Source organism: Suillus subaureus, assembly GCF_016647635.1.
Source record: "Suillus subaureus strain MN1 chromosome Unknown BJ212scaffold_60, whole genome shotgun sequence".
Classification (NCBI taxonomy): Eukaryota; Fungi; Basidiomycota; class Agaricomycetes; order Boletales; family Suillaceae; genus Suillus; species Suillus subaureus.
The window spans coordinates 130,963-151,093 of record NW_024538616.1 but is presented as its reverse complement, the minus strand read 5'-3'; the positions used below and the strand labels follow the sequence as shown (position 1 = coordinate 151,093).

The window sequence follows — 20,131 nt, the reverse complement described above, 5'->3', positions numbered from 1 at the left end:
GAGGAGATGATCTGTCTTTTCAAGCTTTACACACTATTGGCATCATCACCAGTGTCAGCCTCCAATGACCCACTTATCAACGTTATTTCCACAGAAGATGATGAAGTTGTTGGTCCAGAAATAGACCAAGCATTAACTTAGATTTCCCATGTAAATCCAGATGCACAATGACATCTACATGCCCCACACCCAGCACACAACCATTTCTTGAAAGGAATCATGTCTGATGATGCCAAAATCACATTCAATGTTACCATCAATCCTAATCACAAACACTTGACCATTCTCAAGCTTCAAGCACTATATGACATTGTTGACTTCTCACAGGCTTTCCACCACTACTTGATGGTCAACAACCACAGAGATCTCAGTATGCAGAGCAGTCTGATGCTCTTTAATGCTTGGTTCAAGTTTTGCATTCAGCTATATTCAGCTTTCCATGAGCGCACCATCATGCCCAGTCAACTGTTGCAAGCTGAACCCCTGTCCAGTGAATTCTTTTTTGGCCATTGTGATACTGTTCTTGTTCAGAATAGTAGGAGTACTGGTGCATCCATTCTTCAAACTTTCTGGTGTATCTTGACCTTGGGTTCATTTTCACAGTACCTTGTGTAGTTCAAGTCCAAGCTATGTTCCAGCCAACCACACTGCCCATCAAAGCACCTGTGCTCAATCAGGTGCTTGTGTATGTTTAACACTTCAATGTCATCAGAGACAAACCTGAGCCTATGATGGGGATATGGAGACTCATGTGGTCATTCATTCACAATGTCTTACAGCCACAGTCTAGAATGTGACATGGTTCAATGATTCCTCTCACTGACATCACTCATGGGGTGGAACTGATCCCTGTATATAATACCTTGTTGCCCAAGGAGGTCAACTTGAGCAATTCAATGGAGATTTTTGATGAATATTTTCTCAACAACTTCACTGACAAAGAATTGTACCACACATTAGCAGTAGCATTTGGTGTCTATTAGTAGTACTAGATTTAGATCAATGCATCTTATCATACCTTTCATTATTTGATCTTGAATATGATAAAGTGATCTTTGGGCATTGCAAACACTTACATGTTGCACCTGGATCTCCACCAATCAGCAGCCCGCACTACTGGGGTTGCAAGCATTCATAAGTGTCCATAATGTGCATAAGTTAAGTGTTCATTTCATCATTTTGCAGATGTGTGTCATATCCCATATGCCAGACATAGATCCTATCATATTCCCACGCTTTCCGGACCTATTTCCGGACCCCATATCCAACTCATTCCTGGATCCCCTATCCTGTCCACCCTACACACATTCTGTCCAGCAAGATATCTGGACTTTACCTCCTCTTGGATTCTGGACTACATCCACCACCTCACATATCTCAGTCCTGTTTCCACCCTGCCTTCCGGATCCCCAGATCTCTGGACCTCTGGATATTAACTGTACTATCTCCGAACCTATTCCCACCCTCTGTCCGAGATCCTGTGCCTATCCCCATTTAGGCATCTCCCCCTTTCTGGTCCTTGGTTATCTCTGTTTCCATCTTGCTGATTGATCCTTGTACTAGTTTCATCTCCGAGTTCATTTACTTATGTTCCATCTTACTTACCAATGTGTTTCCGCATGCTTGTACATAGCCTTACTCCTTTGCTTACTGATCCTCTTGGATAGCCTCTAGTATATAACCCCTGTACAACTACAGTAGAGTCCTCAGTCTGAATATCATCTTAGTTCCTGCTCTCTCATCTTAGTTCCTGTTCGTCACCTTAGATCTGCCCAACCATCTTCTGGACTTCAGTCCATCTGAGTTTGTCCTTTTCCATAAGGCCTAGGGATGGATTCCCTAGGTCGGAATTCCAGACCTTTGGATTTGTCCCCTATGTCTCTGTCCCAAGTCTAGGGATTGCTTCCCTAGGCTAGAGTCTTGCCTTTCCGGCACTTACCCTCTTTCTGGACTTAGGTCCACTTCCTGTCTCTCTGACTCTACCTAAGGGTAGTCTACCTCTGTTTGCTTCTACATTGGACAAAGTCCAATGTAGCCCCTATTCCTTCTGGACCTCTGGACCTCCTGTCCTGTGCACCTCCAGGTGTCCTGTCCTTCAGACATTCCGTCTTCCATACCTCCATGTCCTGTCCTCCATACCTCTGGACATCCTACCCTTCCATCCCATTTCCTGTAGAAGTACTACCTTGCAGTGGGAACTCTCCTGAGCACTTCCTGCACTCCTCCGGAACTCTCCTGTGCTCCTCTGGACATTTCCTGTGCTCCTTTGGACTTTGTCAGACCATCATTGGACTTCCTCTGAAATGAAGGGCACATACTCGGGTAAGGGGCACAGTATACGAGCTGAGGCCAAGCCCCTCTGAGTCGGTCTCTCTCTCCTTTGAGCATGGTTCTTAACACTTCTGGAATTTGTCAAGATCTCAAATGTTGACTGTTTTGGAGATCTCATAGATAAGCTGTAGCATGTGTTTCCCTGTATGAGGGGGCAGAGAACTCCATCACCAAAATTTTCTTGTAATGCTATCATCAGAGGAGACACATTTTTGCTGACTGCAGCAATCATGGAAGCCTCTGGTAGGTCACATATGTGAGTGATGAGTGACATAAAGATGTAACAAATGAACTTGGAAGGATCAGACATAAAGCAACCATTCTTGGCTGCCAGTTTAAGGTTGGCACAGACAAGATCAATGCACTTATGCCACAGCCGCACCTGAAGAATGAATTGATGACCAGGATGCACACGGAACTTAGCAATGGGCATGTGCACAATACAGTGCCAAGCTTGAAGTATGGCCTTGGAGCAAACATCTGAATCAAGATTACTGATAGTGATAAAGTTGGGGTACATCTCAAGCCCTCCAGTGGTTCTTGTCATGGGAGTTTTGTCAGATCCTAAGATGATTGGAACTTGTGTAGTGTCTAATGGGAGATGGTCCTATATGGAATTAATCTTTGAGTCATGGACTGAGCAGGACAAACCAACTTGAATTTTCCATGCCAAATCAGCACTCATATAATCACCATACTTGTGCTGATTCCTGACATTGGCTATATGTGGTTGAAAGGTAATATGATTGGCAAAAACTGGGTCACTGAAAAGTTGTTTGACAACCTCTAAAGCATTGCACCAAATGAGTTGGATGGGATGAGTTGTCTTGTAGCCCGTAAACTCTAGGCATGAAACTTTCCACTCTGCAAAGCATGGTAGTGTGTCCACCCAGTCTAGAAGTTGATCTTTTGAGGTGAAAGATGGTTTTGAGCAAGTGTTAAACTGTGAAGGAAGAGTCAGACCTGCCAAATAGTGCTTAGAGTCTCCTACCCATTTCAACTTCAAGAACTTGTTAATCTGAGTCTGATTCAGGTTTCCAACCAAGAACCTGGCTAGATCCCACTCTCCCTCATCATGGAAAGGATGATAAGCATTAGTCTCCTGCAGATAATTATATTGATCTTCCTGCAACCTGTCAAATAGGTTCTTGCCAACACCAAAGACATATCCAGAGCAAGGGTGACAATGGCCAGTGGCATCAGATGTCAATGAATGTGAACCTCACAATGCAGGGGGAACAGGCAATTGTTGTGGATGCACTTCATGCAGCCAACAGGTAGATTGGGAATTAAGATGCAGAACAACAGTTTTGATGGAAGGGAACTCCCCACTGCAGTTGGGACACAGCCTGGCAAAGGTATGTACACTAATAAGTATACTAAAATGAGAGCAAATGATATGCACATTTGCTTTAGGCAGTGTGCTCAGTGTCACAGTCAAGAATTTACCAAGTCTTTCAAACTCCACTTTATGCAGGCTGACTGTATTCACAGTGTATTGGTATTATCAGCTGCATTGACAGCCAGAGACACTAAGGGCAGAGAGACAAACTCTTTAGCACATAAACATAGGTGATTTTTTTCAGTCACTCCAGGACCCAGCATGCCCCCCTCACTTCCACCTTCATCTCCAACTCATCCCCCTCCATCAAGCAGTCCCCCATCATCTCCTCTATCAAGATGTTCTTCAACTCCTGGGTCACCTCTTTTCAATTCCACACATATCTCAGGCAGCTCCCCTGACACCAGACATTCTGAACTATCTACTTCACTCAAAAGCATCTCCTCAGCGGAGAAAACACTGCCACCTATGACTATGGCTTCTGCTACTAAAGGGTCAGACAGCTTATTTTATAATCTATCAGCATCTCCAGACCTTTCCCACAGTGCTCAATGTCAGCTCATATGTGACAGAATAAGCAGGAAGTTCATTCCATACCCTTCTGATCCAGCTCCACTCAAGGTTTGTTTTGCAGCTTGTGTTATAGGGCAAGAATGCAGACCACATGTATCCAGCAAATCTCTTCTCAAGGTATCATATATGTATATTATCCAGTTCCAAAGACTCATTGATATTTTACAAAGCATGCTGGACACCTAGAAAATGGCCTCAGGCAAATATGTCCTTCAATACTATACAAAGAATATCAAGCACAGCTGGCTACTTGTGAGACTGTGTGCCAGTGCATGCTGGCAACTGCATGGGAAATTGAAGAAGCTGAGCACTTCATTGTGTTCCTTTAAGCCATCCATGTCAACAACAAAGACCAGCTCAAGTTCACAGAAGACTGGTTACACAACTTTAGGAGCCTCTTTTCTGAGCATGACCATACAGAAGTTGACGATGACAGAGACTACCTTCAAGCAGTCTATGTATTAAGAACCATGCTCAAAGGAGAGAGAGACTGACTCAGAGGGGCTTGGCCTCAGCTCATATGCTGTGCCCCTTACCTGAGTATGTGCCCTTCATTTCAGAGGAAGTCCAATGATGGTCCAACAAAGTCCAGAGGACTTCCAGAGGCTGGCTACTCTGGTGGAGAGTGCAGGAGGACTTCTGGAGGAGCATGGGAAATGTCCGGAGGAGTGCAGGAGAGTTTCGGAGGAATGCAGGAAGTGCTCAGGAGAGTTCCCACTGCAAGGTAATACTTCTACAGGAAAACAGGATGGAGGGATAGGAGGTCCGGAGGACAGGAGGACAGGATGTCTGGAGGTCCAGAGTATGGAGGACAGGAGGTCTGGAGGTCTGGAGGACAGGACATGGAGGTATGGAGGACGGAACGTCTGAAGGACAGGATGCCTGGAGGTATGAGGGACAGGATGTCCAGAGGTCTGGAAGGAATAGGGGCTACATCGGACAAAGTCCAATGTAGAAGCAAACGGAGGTAGACTACCTTAAGGTAGAGTCGGAGGGACAGGAAGTGGACCTAAGTCCAGAAAGAGGGTAAGTGCCGGAAAGGCAAGACTCTAGCCTAGGGAAGCAATCCCTAGACTTGGGACAGAGACATAGGGGACAAATCCAAAGGTCTGGAATTCCGACCTAGGGAATCCATCCCTAGGCCTTATGGAAAAGGACAAACTCAGATGGACTGAAGTCTGGAAGAAGATTGGGCAAGTCTAAGGTGATATTCAGACTGAGGACTCTACTGTAGTTGTACAGGGGTTATATACTAGAGGCTATCCAAGAGGATCAGTAAGCAAAGGAGTAAGGCTATGTATGAGCATGTGGAAACACATTGGTAAGTAAGATAGAACATAAGTAAATGAACTTGGAGATGAAACTAGTACAAGGATCAATCAGCAAGATGGAAACAGAGATAACTGAGAACCAGAAAGGCGGAGATGCCTAAATGGGGATAGGTGCAGGATCTCGGATAGAGGGTGGGAATAGGTCCGGAGATCTGGAGATCTGGAAGGCAGGGTGGAAACAGGACTGAGATATGTGAGGTGGTGGATGTAGTCCAGAATCCAAGAGGAGGTAAAGTCCAGATGTCTTGCTGGACAGAATGTGTGTAGGGTGGACAGGATAGGGGATCCAGGAATGAGTTGGATATGGGGTCCGGAAATAGGTCCGGAAAGCGTGGGAATATGATAGTATCTATGTCTGGCATATGGGATATGACACTATGAGGACAAATGTGAAATCCTTAGGATTGTCTTGTCCCAAGCTAAGCATGTGGCAAAGGTTTTAGGCTTGCATGTCAGTAAAGCTTTCCAATTGGAGCACCCAGATTCCCTTCATCTGAACCTGGGGTTGTCAATGATGATGACAATGTCAGCAAGGCATCTGTGAAATCCAGGGCCAATGGATCTGGATCCCCCACTGGCAGTGGGGTTCTTGATCATGATGAAGACAATTCAATATATCCAGGAGCCTACATGGATTTTACTGAAAACCTTGGTGCTCATACTGAAGGATCATGCATGGCTACCACACCATAGGCTATTGGCCTTCTTATCATGGTAAGTGGTGTACATGTGTCCATTCATTATACCATGCTGATCAATTGATAAGGAATGTTGTAATACACATGTCGTTCTTTTATCATGGCCCCTTTCCTGATTCTATTGGTTTGTCATATGCACACTTTTTTTACATCCTTACCCCTTCATTTCTCTGCTTCTTTAACTCACAGTCACAAGTACATCATTGAGTCACAAGATGTATTGTTTGTTTTCATTTGTATTAGAATTGTAATTGATTGCTCTTTTCCCTCCCCCAGATGATTCTTCCTGTATGACTAGCAGATGTGCCCTGCAGTGCAAAGGTAAAATGATGATTCTGAAACCTGCTTGAGGGTCCAGTCTCAACCCTTCCCATGTATCTGTGGACATGCAGATCAATCTTCCTGATGAACAACCGCAACCTCCAATGACCAGCTTCAATCCACACCAGTAGGAGCCCCCCTTTGATGCACACAACCAGTAAGTCCACTTGTCTACTTCGTCATGTACCACTTAAATCTCTAGCAGGCCAAGTGACTATCTGGTAAGTGTTTCTTCTGCTTTCTCTCTTATCCTCCTTCCCTCTCTGACCTCTCCTTCTTCTAGCTCCGCATTTTTGACTATTAGGTAGTAAGTCTTTCTGTCTCTCTTTTTCTTCCTTCCTTCCTTCCATTCAATCATTTTCGCATTTTTGACTATTTGGTAAGTCTTTCTCTCTTCTTCTCCTTCCTCTTTGACCCTTTCCTTCTTCTAGCTCTTTTCCCTCCTCCCCCTCAATAATTTTCGCATTTTTGATTATTTGGCAAGTCTTTCTTGTGTTTTCACCTTTCTTTTCTGATTCTTCTTTCTAGCTATCTTACCTCTGCCTCCTGTAATTTTCGCATTTTTGCCTCCTTGGTAGTTAGTAGTTTACATGTGTTGTAGTAGTTACTTGAAATATAACTTGAAATTTTCGCTTTTTTTGGTTTTGAGAGCTACAATGGCAACAAAGTAGCTACCAAGATAGCTTGAAATGGGTCTGATGTTGGTCATCTATATAGTAGGATATAGTTACCATACTATTGTATGGTACTATAGCACACTATAGCACATTATATATTGCTGTAACTAGCCTACACAATTGGGCACTTGGTTATATGAGCTATGGCTCTATGGCCCCTATATAGCATCTTATAGTGCTATAGATTGCTATATAGCCATATCACATTTTCCTGATGCACAGGCCATTTAAACTATGGCTATTCAGGTCCCTCAAGTGCTAGCTTCTGTCATATGCCATTTCAGACTCTCAACTCTAAATCTGCTTCTCTGGATATCCAGATCTCCAATGATCTGATCTATCTTTATCTTCCTTCTGGAATCCAAACCCTATATCAGTGCCCAACCCCATTTAGACTTCCCCTGTCTCCAGACTCTGGTTAACTATGTTTCCTTCTGATTATTGATCCTGTTACATACATTTCATTTCCAGTGTTCATTATTTGTGATCTGTCCTACTTACTAATAGACTTTGCATATGTTTCATACATAGCCTTTATGTTTGCTGACTGATTCCTATATGATACCTACAGTATATAAACCTCCTGTAACTCTTAGAAATACTCCAGTTCGAATATCATCTTAGTTCCTGCTCATTCCTGTGTCCTCCAGACTCAAGCCAAGTCTCCTGTCATATTCTGAGTCTTAGGATTGCATCCTAGACTACATTTCCGACTCTACCTTAGGGTAGTCTATCCTCTGTTAGTTTCTAGTCCAGACTTCGTCTGGATTAGTCTTATCTGCTTGTCCAAGTAACATCTGGACATCTGTCAGATTTATCTCATGTTTCAGATCCAGACGTCCATTGTCTGCCCTAGTCAAATCCCAGAAACTCCAGACAACTGTTCTAGCCCCCGGAAATTAAGGGCACATACTCAGGAAAGGGGCACAGCACATGAGCTGAGGCCAAGCCCTTGTGATCTGACCCCCTTGAGCACGCAACCTTAACAGCTTCAACAGCTACATCAGCTATAGCAACTCACTGCCTAGTGCTGGCTACAGCAACTTGTTGTCTGGTGCCAGCTATGGCCCAGCTGGCGCTCCCTCAACCATCAACTACAATGCTCTCTTGTTCATCTCATGTATGTATTCTTTTGTTATTGAAAACTACCTCTAACAAATTTGTCACATTCAGCACCTGACCCATCAGACATAGTGCCAACCCCAGTGCCAGACCCAGTGCCCATAGTGCCAACCCAACTTACCAGACCCATACCCCATTGGCTGGGCAGCAATGCTGATGCTGAGTGTGCGCTGACATACAATCCAACAGTGGATGAAATACTGGCTTCCAATGTTATACATGTAAGTTTTTTCTTCTATAGCTCATGACACATTTTAATATTGTTACTAGACATTAGGTCCTGCAAGATCTTCTGAAAGACACTGACACTCCCAATGCATGCCCCCAATGCCATCATTGGCACCTTACTTCATACCTACACACTCAGTATGCACTCCCACTCCTGCAGCTACTACCAGCCTACTCTCACACTTGACATGCACTCCCACTCTCACAGCTACAGCTACTACCAGTCCATCCTTGGAGGCTGCAACATTGGTTGGTGGTGATGTCCAGCCCAAAGTTAGTGCAGCAGCCCACAAGCAAGTCCATAGCCTCTCAAGGGACAAGATCAAAGGCATTGTTTTTACCTCTAACACAATCACATCATCTTCCATGGACCAAAACCACATCATCACAGAAATGATCAATAAAGCAGTGCCCTCCATACCAAGCCTTTGTGGTAAGTTCACTGATGACTCTTGTAACTGATGCTGATTAAGAGGTAGGGCTAACTCAATGGCTGGCTGCCCAGAAGGACATTTCAATGATTTGGTGAGCAGTGATGGTGGTGTGCTCCATGATGATGACCATTGCACAGCAGAATATTGTGATGGCATACAACCTTCTTCCCCTGCATGATTGTGTTATTCCACCAGATCAATTTCGCATTGATTGAGTATGTTGTCTTGTTCAAGACAGTCCACATGCATATATGCATGATTATGCATTCACTGAAGTATGTTTTTTTCTTCTTCTTCAAATCACAATCCAACTAATCCTTAGGACAGGATGCTGATCATTCATTGGAAATGCCAAAACAAATTCATTTTTTTCCTTCTCCTCAAATTCATTTGGCTAATGAACTTCAAGCTTTGTTATGAACTAGGATAGTTAAGACAATAGCAGCTCAATAAGAGCAATGGCTAGAGTCGGTTCAAGACCTTGCAAATGCAAGGGTCATAAGACAAGGCAAGGAGAGTGTCCTCAACTTGAATATCAATGTTCAGATAACTTAAGATTGGAGGTCTTAAATGAAGGAAGTTCCAGGTAAAACCTAGTAAGATTAAGTGCAGAACTACAGTGTACCAGGTGAACTATATATAGTGAACTACAGGTGCTTTAGGGCAGGCATGGGATTGAAGATGAGTCAGAGATAGCAAGAATAGATCACCTAGCAATGGCGATAGTGATTGTGGTGTAATACAATGTGAGTCAGAGATAAGACAAGTCAGAGATAAGTCTAGTGGTGGCAATATGTAGCATGTGACATAATACAAGGTAAGGGTTAAGAGAAAATGAATAGGGGCATACGTCGACTGTAACATTACCCCTCGTTTAGCGACAAAGTCACCAACTTTAGTTATCCTGGTTAGCCCAGTAGACAGGGTCAGCGTCATAGTTAGAATCCAACAGGTCATCCTGCTCTTCAGTAATGGACAATTGACCAGCGATCATGTCATTATTCCATTGCAAGTCTTCAGCTATTTCTTCAGCATGGTAGATAGCATCCTGCTCAGTTTCCCAATGGGAGAGAGCTTCGTAAAAACCCAGATCAGTCCAGATCAATGGGATAACTGCTTCACCCTTCAAGTCTTTACAGAAGACCGATAAGTGACCAGGTGCATACTCCTTGCAAACTCAGCAATAATAGTCGGGGCATTTCTTATGATGATGGCCAGTGACATGGCAGCTACAACACACGACATTGTCAATGGTTTCTACTTTTACAGTGGTGACAGTGGAGGACTGCGGCAGTGGTGATGGGGATCTAGAGTGTCATTTGTGATTTCTAACAGTGGGTGAAATGGATGGTTCTCGCTTGACCTGAGATGATCTTTGTCTTGTGGGGTATCAGCGAGTAGTGGGCATGATGGGGGTAGGAGCAGGAGAAGCTGGTACGAAAGGTACAGCAGCAGGATTGAGAACACTATTTGTACACTCAATGGTAGGTGATGGAAGAACTGGCAGTGGGATGGGGATTGCAATGTGTGGAGATGGGGGTCATGCAACTGGGTTTGCAGTGATTCATTCAGTGATGATATGGATAGCCTCTCTGATAGCTTTTTTAGTACTAGAAGGCAACAGATGGATTGCAGTATTGCAAATGCATATATGAAGGTGGCAGAAGATGGTTTTGTGACAATCATCGTCAATGAGGTTAGCCATTTGCTCAATGAGACTGGCGGATCTGATGACATTGATGAGGAGTCCACTAGAGATTGCTCCAGTTTCTCCTAGGAGTTGATCTATCTCAATAGCATATTGTAGGGATGTGATGGCAGATTCAAAGAGGGTGTTGTTCTCAATTTCATTGAGGATAGTGAAGTAATCAATGAGGGACAAATCACTGGATAAAGTGGTTTCAGTCAAGGATGGGGAGGCAATGTTTTCAGAGGTGAGGTTCATAGCAGTGGTAAGGTGTTGAAGGTGGAGTAGGCAGTGTTGTAATCTTTCAAAGGAAGAGGTCATTGTTTTGGGGTTATAATCGGTGAGTTTTCTTATATGCAGAGAGGACGTCTGAGGCATTACTGAGATTCTCTTCTGGGATCCATTCATTGCTGGCAGAGGAATATCCTTTCCAGGATACCAGATAGCATCTTTGTGTACCCATGCCTTTATGTGATAGGATGGTGTCAATTTCATATTCTTCTTTGTTATCTATGATGTCTGGGGGAGGATCATGGAAGTTCAGACCATGGATTTCAGTTTTGTGATAGGAAGATAGCTCAGAAGCGTGGAATGTGGGATGAACCTTCCATTGTTCTGGTAGTTGGAGTGTGAATGTGATTGGGGAAAGTATGACTTTCACCATAAAGGGACCATATCGCTTTGGAGCAAGCTTCTTTGATGGTAGTTATGTGATAAGGTTCTTTCCTGACAACCAAACCTTATCACTGACCTTCCATGGTTGATACTTCTTTCCATATAATTGTGCAGCCATGTGCTGCATTGCCAGGTTATGGCAGGAGATAGCTTCTTCTCTTATCTTTTGTAGAAGGCAGAGTCGTTCTTCTGCAGTGAGAATGGTGGAATTGGGTAGAATGTGAGGTAGAGCTCTGGGCTCATATCCTATCATAAGGAAGAATGGTGATGTGTTGCAGGAGTCATGTTTCCGGTGGTTGTGGACAAATTCAGACATGAGAAGGTGTTCCACCCAATCTTTGAGATTATTGCAGCAATAGATATGAAGGTATGTTTCCAATTCTTGATTAAGGTGTTCCATTTGTCCATCAGTTTGTGGGTGATAAGTGGTGGATGTGGTGATATCATATTTCAAAAGCTTAGCAAGAGCTTTAGAAAACTTGGAGATGAACTGTGGCCTGTGGTCTGAGATGACTTTTTCATGGAGTCCAAAGTGGTGATAAACATATTTGAAAAACTTCTTTGTGACACCTTCTGAGGTGATGGTTTCTATACAGGGGATGAGAATTACCCCCTTCATAAGCCCATGGTCTACCATGACCATGATAGAATCAAAGCCAGTGCAAGGAGGGAGATCAGTGATAAGATCAACCAAGACTTGGGCAAAGGGTGTCATGGCAGCAGAGGGGATTGGCACAAGGGGAGGTGTTGTGGGGTGGGTATCAGATTTCATTTGCTGACAAAGGGTGCAACCTTTGACATATTTCTGAATATAGGTACCCATGGAAGGCCACCAAAAGTCATGTTTGACAAGTTCTTCTGTTTTGAAACAACCAGGATGGCCTGCAGTAGCATGATCATGAGTGCAGTCAAGAATAGCGCACTGTCCCACAGGGCAAACATATGTGTGATCTTTGTAATACAGGATATTGTTAAGAACCATGTTGCTCAAGGGGGAGAGAGACTGACTCAGAGGGGCTTGGCCTCAGCTCGTATGCTGTGCCCCTTACCTGAGTATGTGCCCTTCATTTCAGAGGAAGTCCGATGATGGTCCAATGAAGTCTGGAGGACTTCCAGAGGCTGGCTACTCTGGTGGAGAGTGTGGGAGGACTTCCGGAGGAGCGTGGGAAAGTTCTGGAGGAATGCAGGAAGTGCTCAGGAGAGTTCCCACTGCAAGGTAATACTTCTACAGGAAAACAGGATGGAAGGATAGGAGGTCCAGAAGGAATAGGGGCTACATCAGATGAAGTCTGATGCAGAAGCAAGCAGAGGTAGACTATCCTAAGGTAGAGTCAGAGGGACAGGAAGTGGACCTAAGTCCAGAAAGGGGGTAAGTGCCAGAAAGGCAAGACTCCAGCCTAGGGAAGCAATCCCTAGACTTGGGATAGAGACATAGGGGACAAATCCAAAGGTCTGGAATTCCGGCCTGGGGAATCCATCCCTAGGCCTTATGGAAAAGGACAAACTCAGATGGACTGAAGTCCGGAAGAAGATTGGGCAAGTCTAAGGTGATATTCAGACTAAGGAACTACAGGAGTACCTACAGGGGTTATATACTAAACAATATCTGAGGGGATCAGTAAGCAAAGGAGCAAGGCTATGTACGAGCATGTGGAAACACATTAGTAAGTAAGTCAGAACATAAGTAAATGAACCTGGAGATGAGGACTTGTACAAGGATCAATAAGCAAGATGGAACAAGAGGTAACTGAAAGCCGGAAGGCAGAGAATGCCTAAATGGGGATAGGCGCAGGATATTGGACAGAGGGTGGGAATAGGTCCGGAGTTAATATCCGGAGGTCCGGAGATCTGGGGATCTGGAAGACAAGGTGGATACAGGACTGGAATATGAGAAGGTGGATATAGTCTGGAATCTGAGACAAGGTGAAGTCCAGATGTCTTGCTGGATGGAGTGCGCATAGGGTGAACAGGATAGGGTTGTACGGATCAGGCTAGCAGTGAGGATCCAGAGGTCCGGAGCTCAGGGGTAAATCCGGAGCATAGTCGATCCTGCTGAGGTGTGGAGTACACAGCAGAAGGGGATCTGGGAATGAGTTGGATATAGGGTCCAGATGTAGGCTCGGAAGGCGTGGGAATATGATGGAATGTGGGTCCAGATTGTGGGATATGACAGATATCTTCTTTAATTGTCCAATCAGAGAGAGCTGACTTCATGGGAGGAAGGCAGAGGCCATTAAGTGCATCAGATGCAGCTTGAAAGATAGGATCAGTATCATCAGGGTCGGGATATGCAAGCATAGTCATGAGTTCTTGATCAAGGAGTTGGACAAACATGGAATCAGGGAGAAGAGTCATATCTTCGTTATCAGACTCAGTTGGAGCATGATCAGCATGCCACGACAAAGTGTTGGGTGCAGCGAGTTTCATTCCAGGGACATGATGGAGCTCAATATCATAACATGAAAGGGGGAGTTGCCATCTGGCTTGGCAACAAGTTAATTTTTGTGCAGTGCAAAAATAGAGGAGGTTCTTGTGATCAGTGAATATGATGACAGGGTGAGGGTTTCCTCTGAGATAGTGGCACCATTCTGTCAAGGCACAAATGACAGCCAATAATTCATGGTCAAAGATCTGGTAGTTTCATTCTGTGGGGTTCAAGGATTGAGATAAGTAACTGCAGGGATGGTAAACACCATTTTCATCAGTCTGAAGAAGGACTGCTCCTGTGGCTACTAAGGAGGCATCTGTGGCGATGGCAAACTGTTGGGTGGGATTAGGGTTTCAGAGGACAGGTTGCTTAAGGAAGCATTCTTTCAATACAGAGAACATGTTTTGACATGGTTCAGACCAGAGGAACATAGTGCTTTTCTTCATCAAATCAATAAGAGGTTGTGCAATATCAGAGTAATGGGGGATGAAGTTTCAGTAGAAGTTGCAGAACCCAAGGAATGATCTGGTTTCTTTAACTGTGGTGGGGATAGGCCAGTTGCATATTCCATTGGTTTTAGTGACATCCATGGTGATACATCTGGGTCTAATAATCATACCGAGATATTCTACTTCTTGAGTGTTGAAAGTGCACTTCTCTGGTTTCAGGAAGAGTCATTCCGCTTGTATCTTGGTTAGAATACGGCAGGTCCATGCATGATGTTCGTCAAGGTCATTTGAAAAGATAAGGATGTTGTCCATATAGATCACCAACCATCCCTCATTAATTTCCTGTTGGAACATTCAGTTCATGTATGCTTGGAAAGTGGCCAGTGAGTTGCAAAGACCAAAAAACATGAGGTTGGGTTCATAGAGCCCAAACTCAGTGGTAAATGCAGCTTTCCATCTATCATCAGGGTGGATATGGATATTATTGTATCTGGATCATACGTCCATTTTAGTGAAGTACTTTGCTCTGTGCAACCGTGCTACAAGGGACAAAGGGAGTGGGAGCAGATAAGTGTTCTTGATCATCCAATCATTGATGTACTGGTAGTCTTGGCAGGGTCTGAGATCTCCACTTTTCTTTCCTACAAAGAAGAAACCGCTAGCTTGGGGTGATTTCAACTCAGAAATAAAGCCTTTCTGTATGTTTTCATCTATAAATGCTTTGATGGTGGTTTGTTCTGCAATGGAGAGTGGGTAGATTTTCGATGTTTTCGGGATGAATCTGGGTTTTGTTTTGATGTGATGGTCAATACTGGGTCATTCAGGGGGGAGTTGGTTAAGTCCATCTTTAGCAAAAATATTGGTGAAGTCATGGAGATAGGAGGGGACAAGTTCTTCAAAAGTCTTCTTTTTCTGTTCTAAACCTGCAGCTAGGGCAAACTGCTGAGCTTTGTTACTGACTTTAGCGTATTCAGTGGACCATGGCAGGGGTTTAACCATAGGTTTCTGTTCAGAATGACTAGTTCCATCAGAAGTGAGCAGGGTATCCATGGAGGTGTTTGCAATTACTCAGATCTCAGAGGCATCAATGGAATATTCAACCAAGAATTCATTGTCATCTAAGTTATACATAGATACTTCATGCATGGGTGCTGCAAAGTTTTCTTGGGTCCAAACGTCTTCCTTGGTGTCAAAAGTTTCATTGTTGTTGTTGGGAATGGGAAGGAGATCAGGGATCTCTTCAATGGGGGCAAGACCAGGTGCTTCTTCATCTGGGATTTCTTTGATAGTTGCACATGGAACTGGAGTGAATTCCTTGACAACTGGAATACTTGGCTCATCAACCACCTTCTTTTTCTTTAGCTTCAAATCTTTCCAAGTATGATCAATGGGTTCCTCTTTTAGAAATAAGAGAGGGATACTGTTCCTCTTTCATTCTTTATTGATTTCTTCTTCGACTTGATTACTCTTTGCAGTACATGTGAGGATAAGGGTTTCAGTAGTTCAATCAATGAGAGGGTTCATAGCATGCAGCCAAGGAATTCCTAAAAGGATCTGGTCTCAGCATCCTAACTGAGTGACATTGAATTTTCCAATCATAGTTCATCCATCTATTTGACATTGAGGATGCAGTATCAGTGAATTGCTCTGCTTTTGGAATAGCTTCCATCGGCAGTAGTTACTCTGAATGGTTTACTGAGGGTGTAGGTTCAGATACAATGCTTTTTGACAAATTCATTGGAGATGAATGTTCCAGCTGCTCCAGAATCAACAACTGCAGTGGTTTCAACAGTTTTCAGACAAGTTTTCAAGATGAGGGAAATGGGAACACTAAGTTCTTTACATTCACCAACTGCTCATACAAGTCTTATTGCTACATTGGAAGATACTGACATTGATCCAGTCTTCCACATTAAAAATCCTTGGCAAGGCAATGGATCTTCACATCTTCATCTTCTTCATCACTATCTTCTATCTCTTTGCAACAGACAGGAGTTTTCCTGTTCTTCCTCTGGGGACACACTCTAGTCATGTGCCTGGGTTGGTGACAAGAGAAGCATAAGCCTTTCTTCATGTGATCGCTTCATTCAGCTTCAGTGAGCTGGTCTACCTCCATGGTGTTTGGGTCATGGCAGTCAATGGAGGGTCTGGGTATGTAATGTTGACTGGTAGGTTTTATGGTGGCGCAGTTGTTTTGGCAGAACATGGCACCCCTCTGCCAATTACTGTCAAGTCTGATTGCGGCAGGTGACATACTTGTCGAAGTCTGTGGGAATGGTTTCCATCTGGTAGATAGAGTTACCAATTCCTTTCTTGAGTCCATCATTGAAGAACGTAATCAAAATGGCATCTTGCTTTATGGCAGCTTGCACAGCAAGGGTTTTGAAACTGGCAATATAGGAAGTGAGGTCACCCATCTGCTTCAGGGTTTGGAGTTTGTTCATGGCTGTGCTGATAGTGTCAGCTGGTATGAATGCTTCTTTGAACTTGGTCTCAAAGTTAGCAAAGGTTCTGTATGACTTGGTGATGGAGTTATCAACTTTGGTGTAAAAGGTCAGCGCCCAACCCATGGCACTGCCTTCTGTCATATACACAAATGTGGTAATGACTTTCTTTTCATCTGTGTTGTAGACTGTGGAATTAACAGTAAAGTATGCTTTTACTGAGAATAACCATCAGAGAGCCTGTTTAGGGCTTCTGTCATAGCTCATAGGTGTTCCAGCTTTAAGCTTGGAAGTGGACATGGGTGCTGACATTCTGAAACTGGGGTTTGCAGTAATGTTTCTAGGGGTCTGTTCTTCTAGGAATTTGTTGGACAAAGTAGTCAAGTGGTGTTCTGACTCAGTAGTTACAGGGGACAGGTTTCGTCTCTCTCTGTCTTCTATATCCGGACCTGCAGCCTCATGATATTCTTCTTCTGGTTCTGGCAGTGTGCTGGGATTGCTTTCCCACCAATACTTTCTAACCCAAGGGGTCATCTTGCTTTCTTAGCAATGGGGACCTCTCTGGTGGAGAGGTTCAGAAGGAGACTTAATCTTTTGTTACAAACTAGGATAGTTAAGACAATAGCAGCTCAATAAGAGCAATGGCTAGAGTCGGTTCAAGACCTTGCAAATGCAAGGGTCATAAGACAAGGCAAGGAGAGTGTCCTCAACTTGAATATCAATGTTCAGACAACTTAAGATTGGAGGTCTTAAATGAAGGAAGTTCCAGGTAAAACCTAGTAAGATTAAGTGCAGAACTACAGTGTACCAGGTGAACTATATATAGTGAACTACAGGTGCTTTAGGGCAGGCATGGGATTGAAGATGAGTCAGAGATAGCAAGAATAGATCACCTAGCAATGGCGATAGTGATTGTGGTGTAATACAATGTGAGTCAGAGATAAGACTAAGTCAGAGATAAGTCTAGCAGCAGCGATATGCGGCATGTGACATAATACAAGGTAAGGGTTAAGAGAAAATGAATAGGGGCATATGTTGACTGTAACAAGCTTCACATACTACTTGACAAGCACAATTCACCCCATCAGGCATTACATCATGTGTTTTCCCTTGCATGCACAATGATGGAGCATGCATTATTGGAACAAGGCCAACTAGTATTCATGCAGAATAGGTTTTCTGTGAATGAGGGCCAAACTACCTTCAAGACTGTTGGTTCTTACCTAGATTCTCTTAGCAAGGCTGAGAAGATGAGTCTCGACAGGTGGATGGACCATTTAATTATTTGCAGGAGGTCACAACAGGGGTCTCATACCCTCGCACTATCTGATTTTGAGTTGGTCATTCAAGCATAAATTTTGGATCACAATTTGTAGTTTTTGTCTTAGATTCCCACAATTTTCAGCTATTCCACCTATAATGCATCGCAATAATCATTAAAACACTACAGCAGCAATTATTTAAGCACTTACAGTGGCTCAAAAAACTGTCCACATGTTTTTGCATTTTTTACTATTTACAATATTGTGTGAGAATACATAAAGACTTCAGTGACATGCTAATACCATATTGTAGTGCTGCTTCAGGGCTTTGGATTGAGAACCACATCGTGAGAATCAGAGGAGATATGGTGGAGATACAAGGCTTACAAAATCATGACTCATGCAGACAGTTTTTTGAGCACATATTAAAACTATATAAATCATCATTTATGACACCATAACAATCATGCCACCATTAAATAAATTATAAAGTGGTGTCATTATGTCATTTTAAAACCATATCTAACTATACAAACCAAAAATTTCCATATGTCATGGTTATATTCACCATGAAAGCCACCCCCCCTGCTCAAAGGGATAATATCCTCTCTCTTTCCTATTCTGGCCTCTCTGCTTGTCAAATTTCCTCTAGAACTGGAGTATCCAAGTCCACTGTGGCCAAGTTCATCAAAGAAAGTCACACAGACAAGGAAAACTTCTGTGAAGGGCATCCATCCAAGCTCACCTCTACTGATAGGAGGGCTATTATTCAACATATCACTACAGGAAAGGCTGATAATGCTGTCCAGGTCACCTATTACATCAATTCCACCATCACATTCCCTGTCTCTTCACACACTGTGAGAAACATTCTTAAGACAGCTCATCTCAGGTCAGTAACAAGGAAGAAAAGGCTCTCCTCTCTATCACACATATGCAGAGATGACTAGCACCCTTCTTGTTTCACATATATACCTTGCCATCTGACCCAATCCTATTTATTGTGGTCTTATATGATCATATAACATGCTTCCAGTCTGTGTAATCCAATTCTGATGGGCTAAGGCAAAGGTTAGTCATCTCTGCATATGTGTGATAGAGAGGAGAGCCTTTTCTTCCTTGTTACTGACCTGAGATGAGCTGTCTTGAGAATGTTTCTCACAGTGTGTGAAGAGACAGGGAATGTGATGGTGGAATTGATGTAATAGGTGACCTGGACAGCATTATCAGCCTTTCCTGTAGTGATATGTTGAATAATAGCCCTCCTATCAGTAGAGGTGAGCTTGGATGGATGCCCTTCACAGAAGTTTTCCTTGTCTGTGTGACTTTCTTTGATGAACTTGGCCACAGTGGACTTGGATACTCCAGTTCTAGAGGAAATTTGACAAGCAGAGAGGCCAGAATAGGAAAGAGAGAGGATATTATCCCTTTGAGCAGGGGGGGTGGCTTTCATGGTGAATATAACCATGACATATGGAAATTTTTGGTTTGTATAGTTAGATATGGTTTTAAAATGACATAATGACACCACTTTATAATTTATTTAATGGTGGCATGATTGTTATTGTGTCATAAATGATGATTTATATAGTTTTAATATGTGCTCAAAAAACTGTCTGCATGAGTCATGATTTTGTAAGCCTTGTATCTCCACCATATCTCCTCTGATTCTCACGATGTGGTTCTCAATCCAAAGCCCTGAAGCAGCACTACAATATGGTATTAGCATGTCACTGAAGTCTTTATGTATTCTCACACAATATTGTAAATAGTAAAAAATGCAAAAACATGTGGACAGTTTTTTGAGCCACTGTATGTAAAACAGTATGATATGGTGTTATGAACTACCTGCCCTGACTATACCATATTTGCATTGTCTCAGACAACTTTCCAGCTCAGTTCGAGCATGAGGTCTCTTTTAGATGTAGTCAGTAGTTGTTAAGGTCGTGTGCTCAAGGGGGTTGGATCACAAGGGCTTGGCCTCAGCTCGTATGCTGTGCCCCTTTCCCAAGTATGTACCCTTAATTTCCGGGGGCTAGAACAGTTGTCCGGAGTTTCTGGGATTTGACTAGGGTGGATAACAGATGTCTGGATATTACCTGGGCAAGCAGATAAGACTAATCCAGGAT

At 43.4% G+C, this 20,131-nt stretch overlaps 3 protein-coding genes across 3 annotated transcripts; 2 read left to right on the top strand and 1 right to left on the bottom strand.

The window, feature by feature from the left end:
* Positions 1-806: 806 nt before the first annotated feature.
* BJ212DRAFT_1284614 (uncharacterized protein) lies at positions 807-983 on the top strand (the record flags this gene model as incomplete). The annotated part of the gene is made up of 1 exon (XM_041331832.1): positions 807-983. One exon carries the CDS (start codon positions 807-809, stop codon positions 981-983), a length of 177 nt encoding a protein of 58 aa, XP_041186865.1.
* A 1,301-nt stretch (positions 984-2,284) lies between these two features.
* Positions 2,285-2,938, bottom strand: BJ212DRAFT_1284527 (uncharacterized protein; the record flags this gene model as incomplete). Its single annotated transcript, XM_041331828.1, has 1 exon — positions 2,285-2,938. A coding segment is annotated over one exon (654 nt), but the record flags the coding sequence as incomplete, so codon positions are not given.
* A 5,771-nt stretch (positions 2,939-8,709) lies between these two features.
* BJ212DRAFT_1486800 (uncharacterized protein) lies at positions 8,710-9,152 on the top strand (the record flags this gene model as incomplete). Its single annotated transcript, XM_041341169.1, has 3 exons — positions 8,710-8,761; positions 8,832-9,056; positions 9,103-9,152. The coding sequence occupies 3 exons, from the start codon at positions 8,710-8,712 to the stop codon at positions 9,150-9,152; spliced, it is 327 nt and encodes a 108-aa protein (XP_041186863.1).
* Between the last annotated feature and the right edge of the window lie 10,979 nt (positions 9,153-20,131).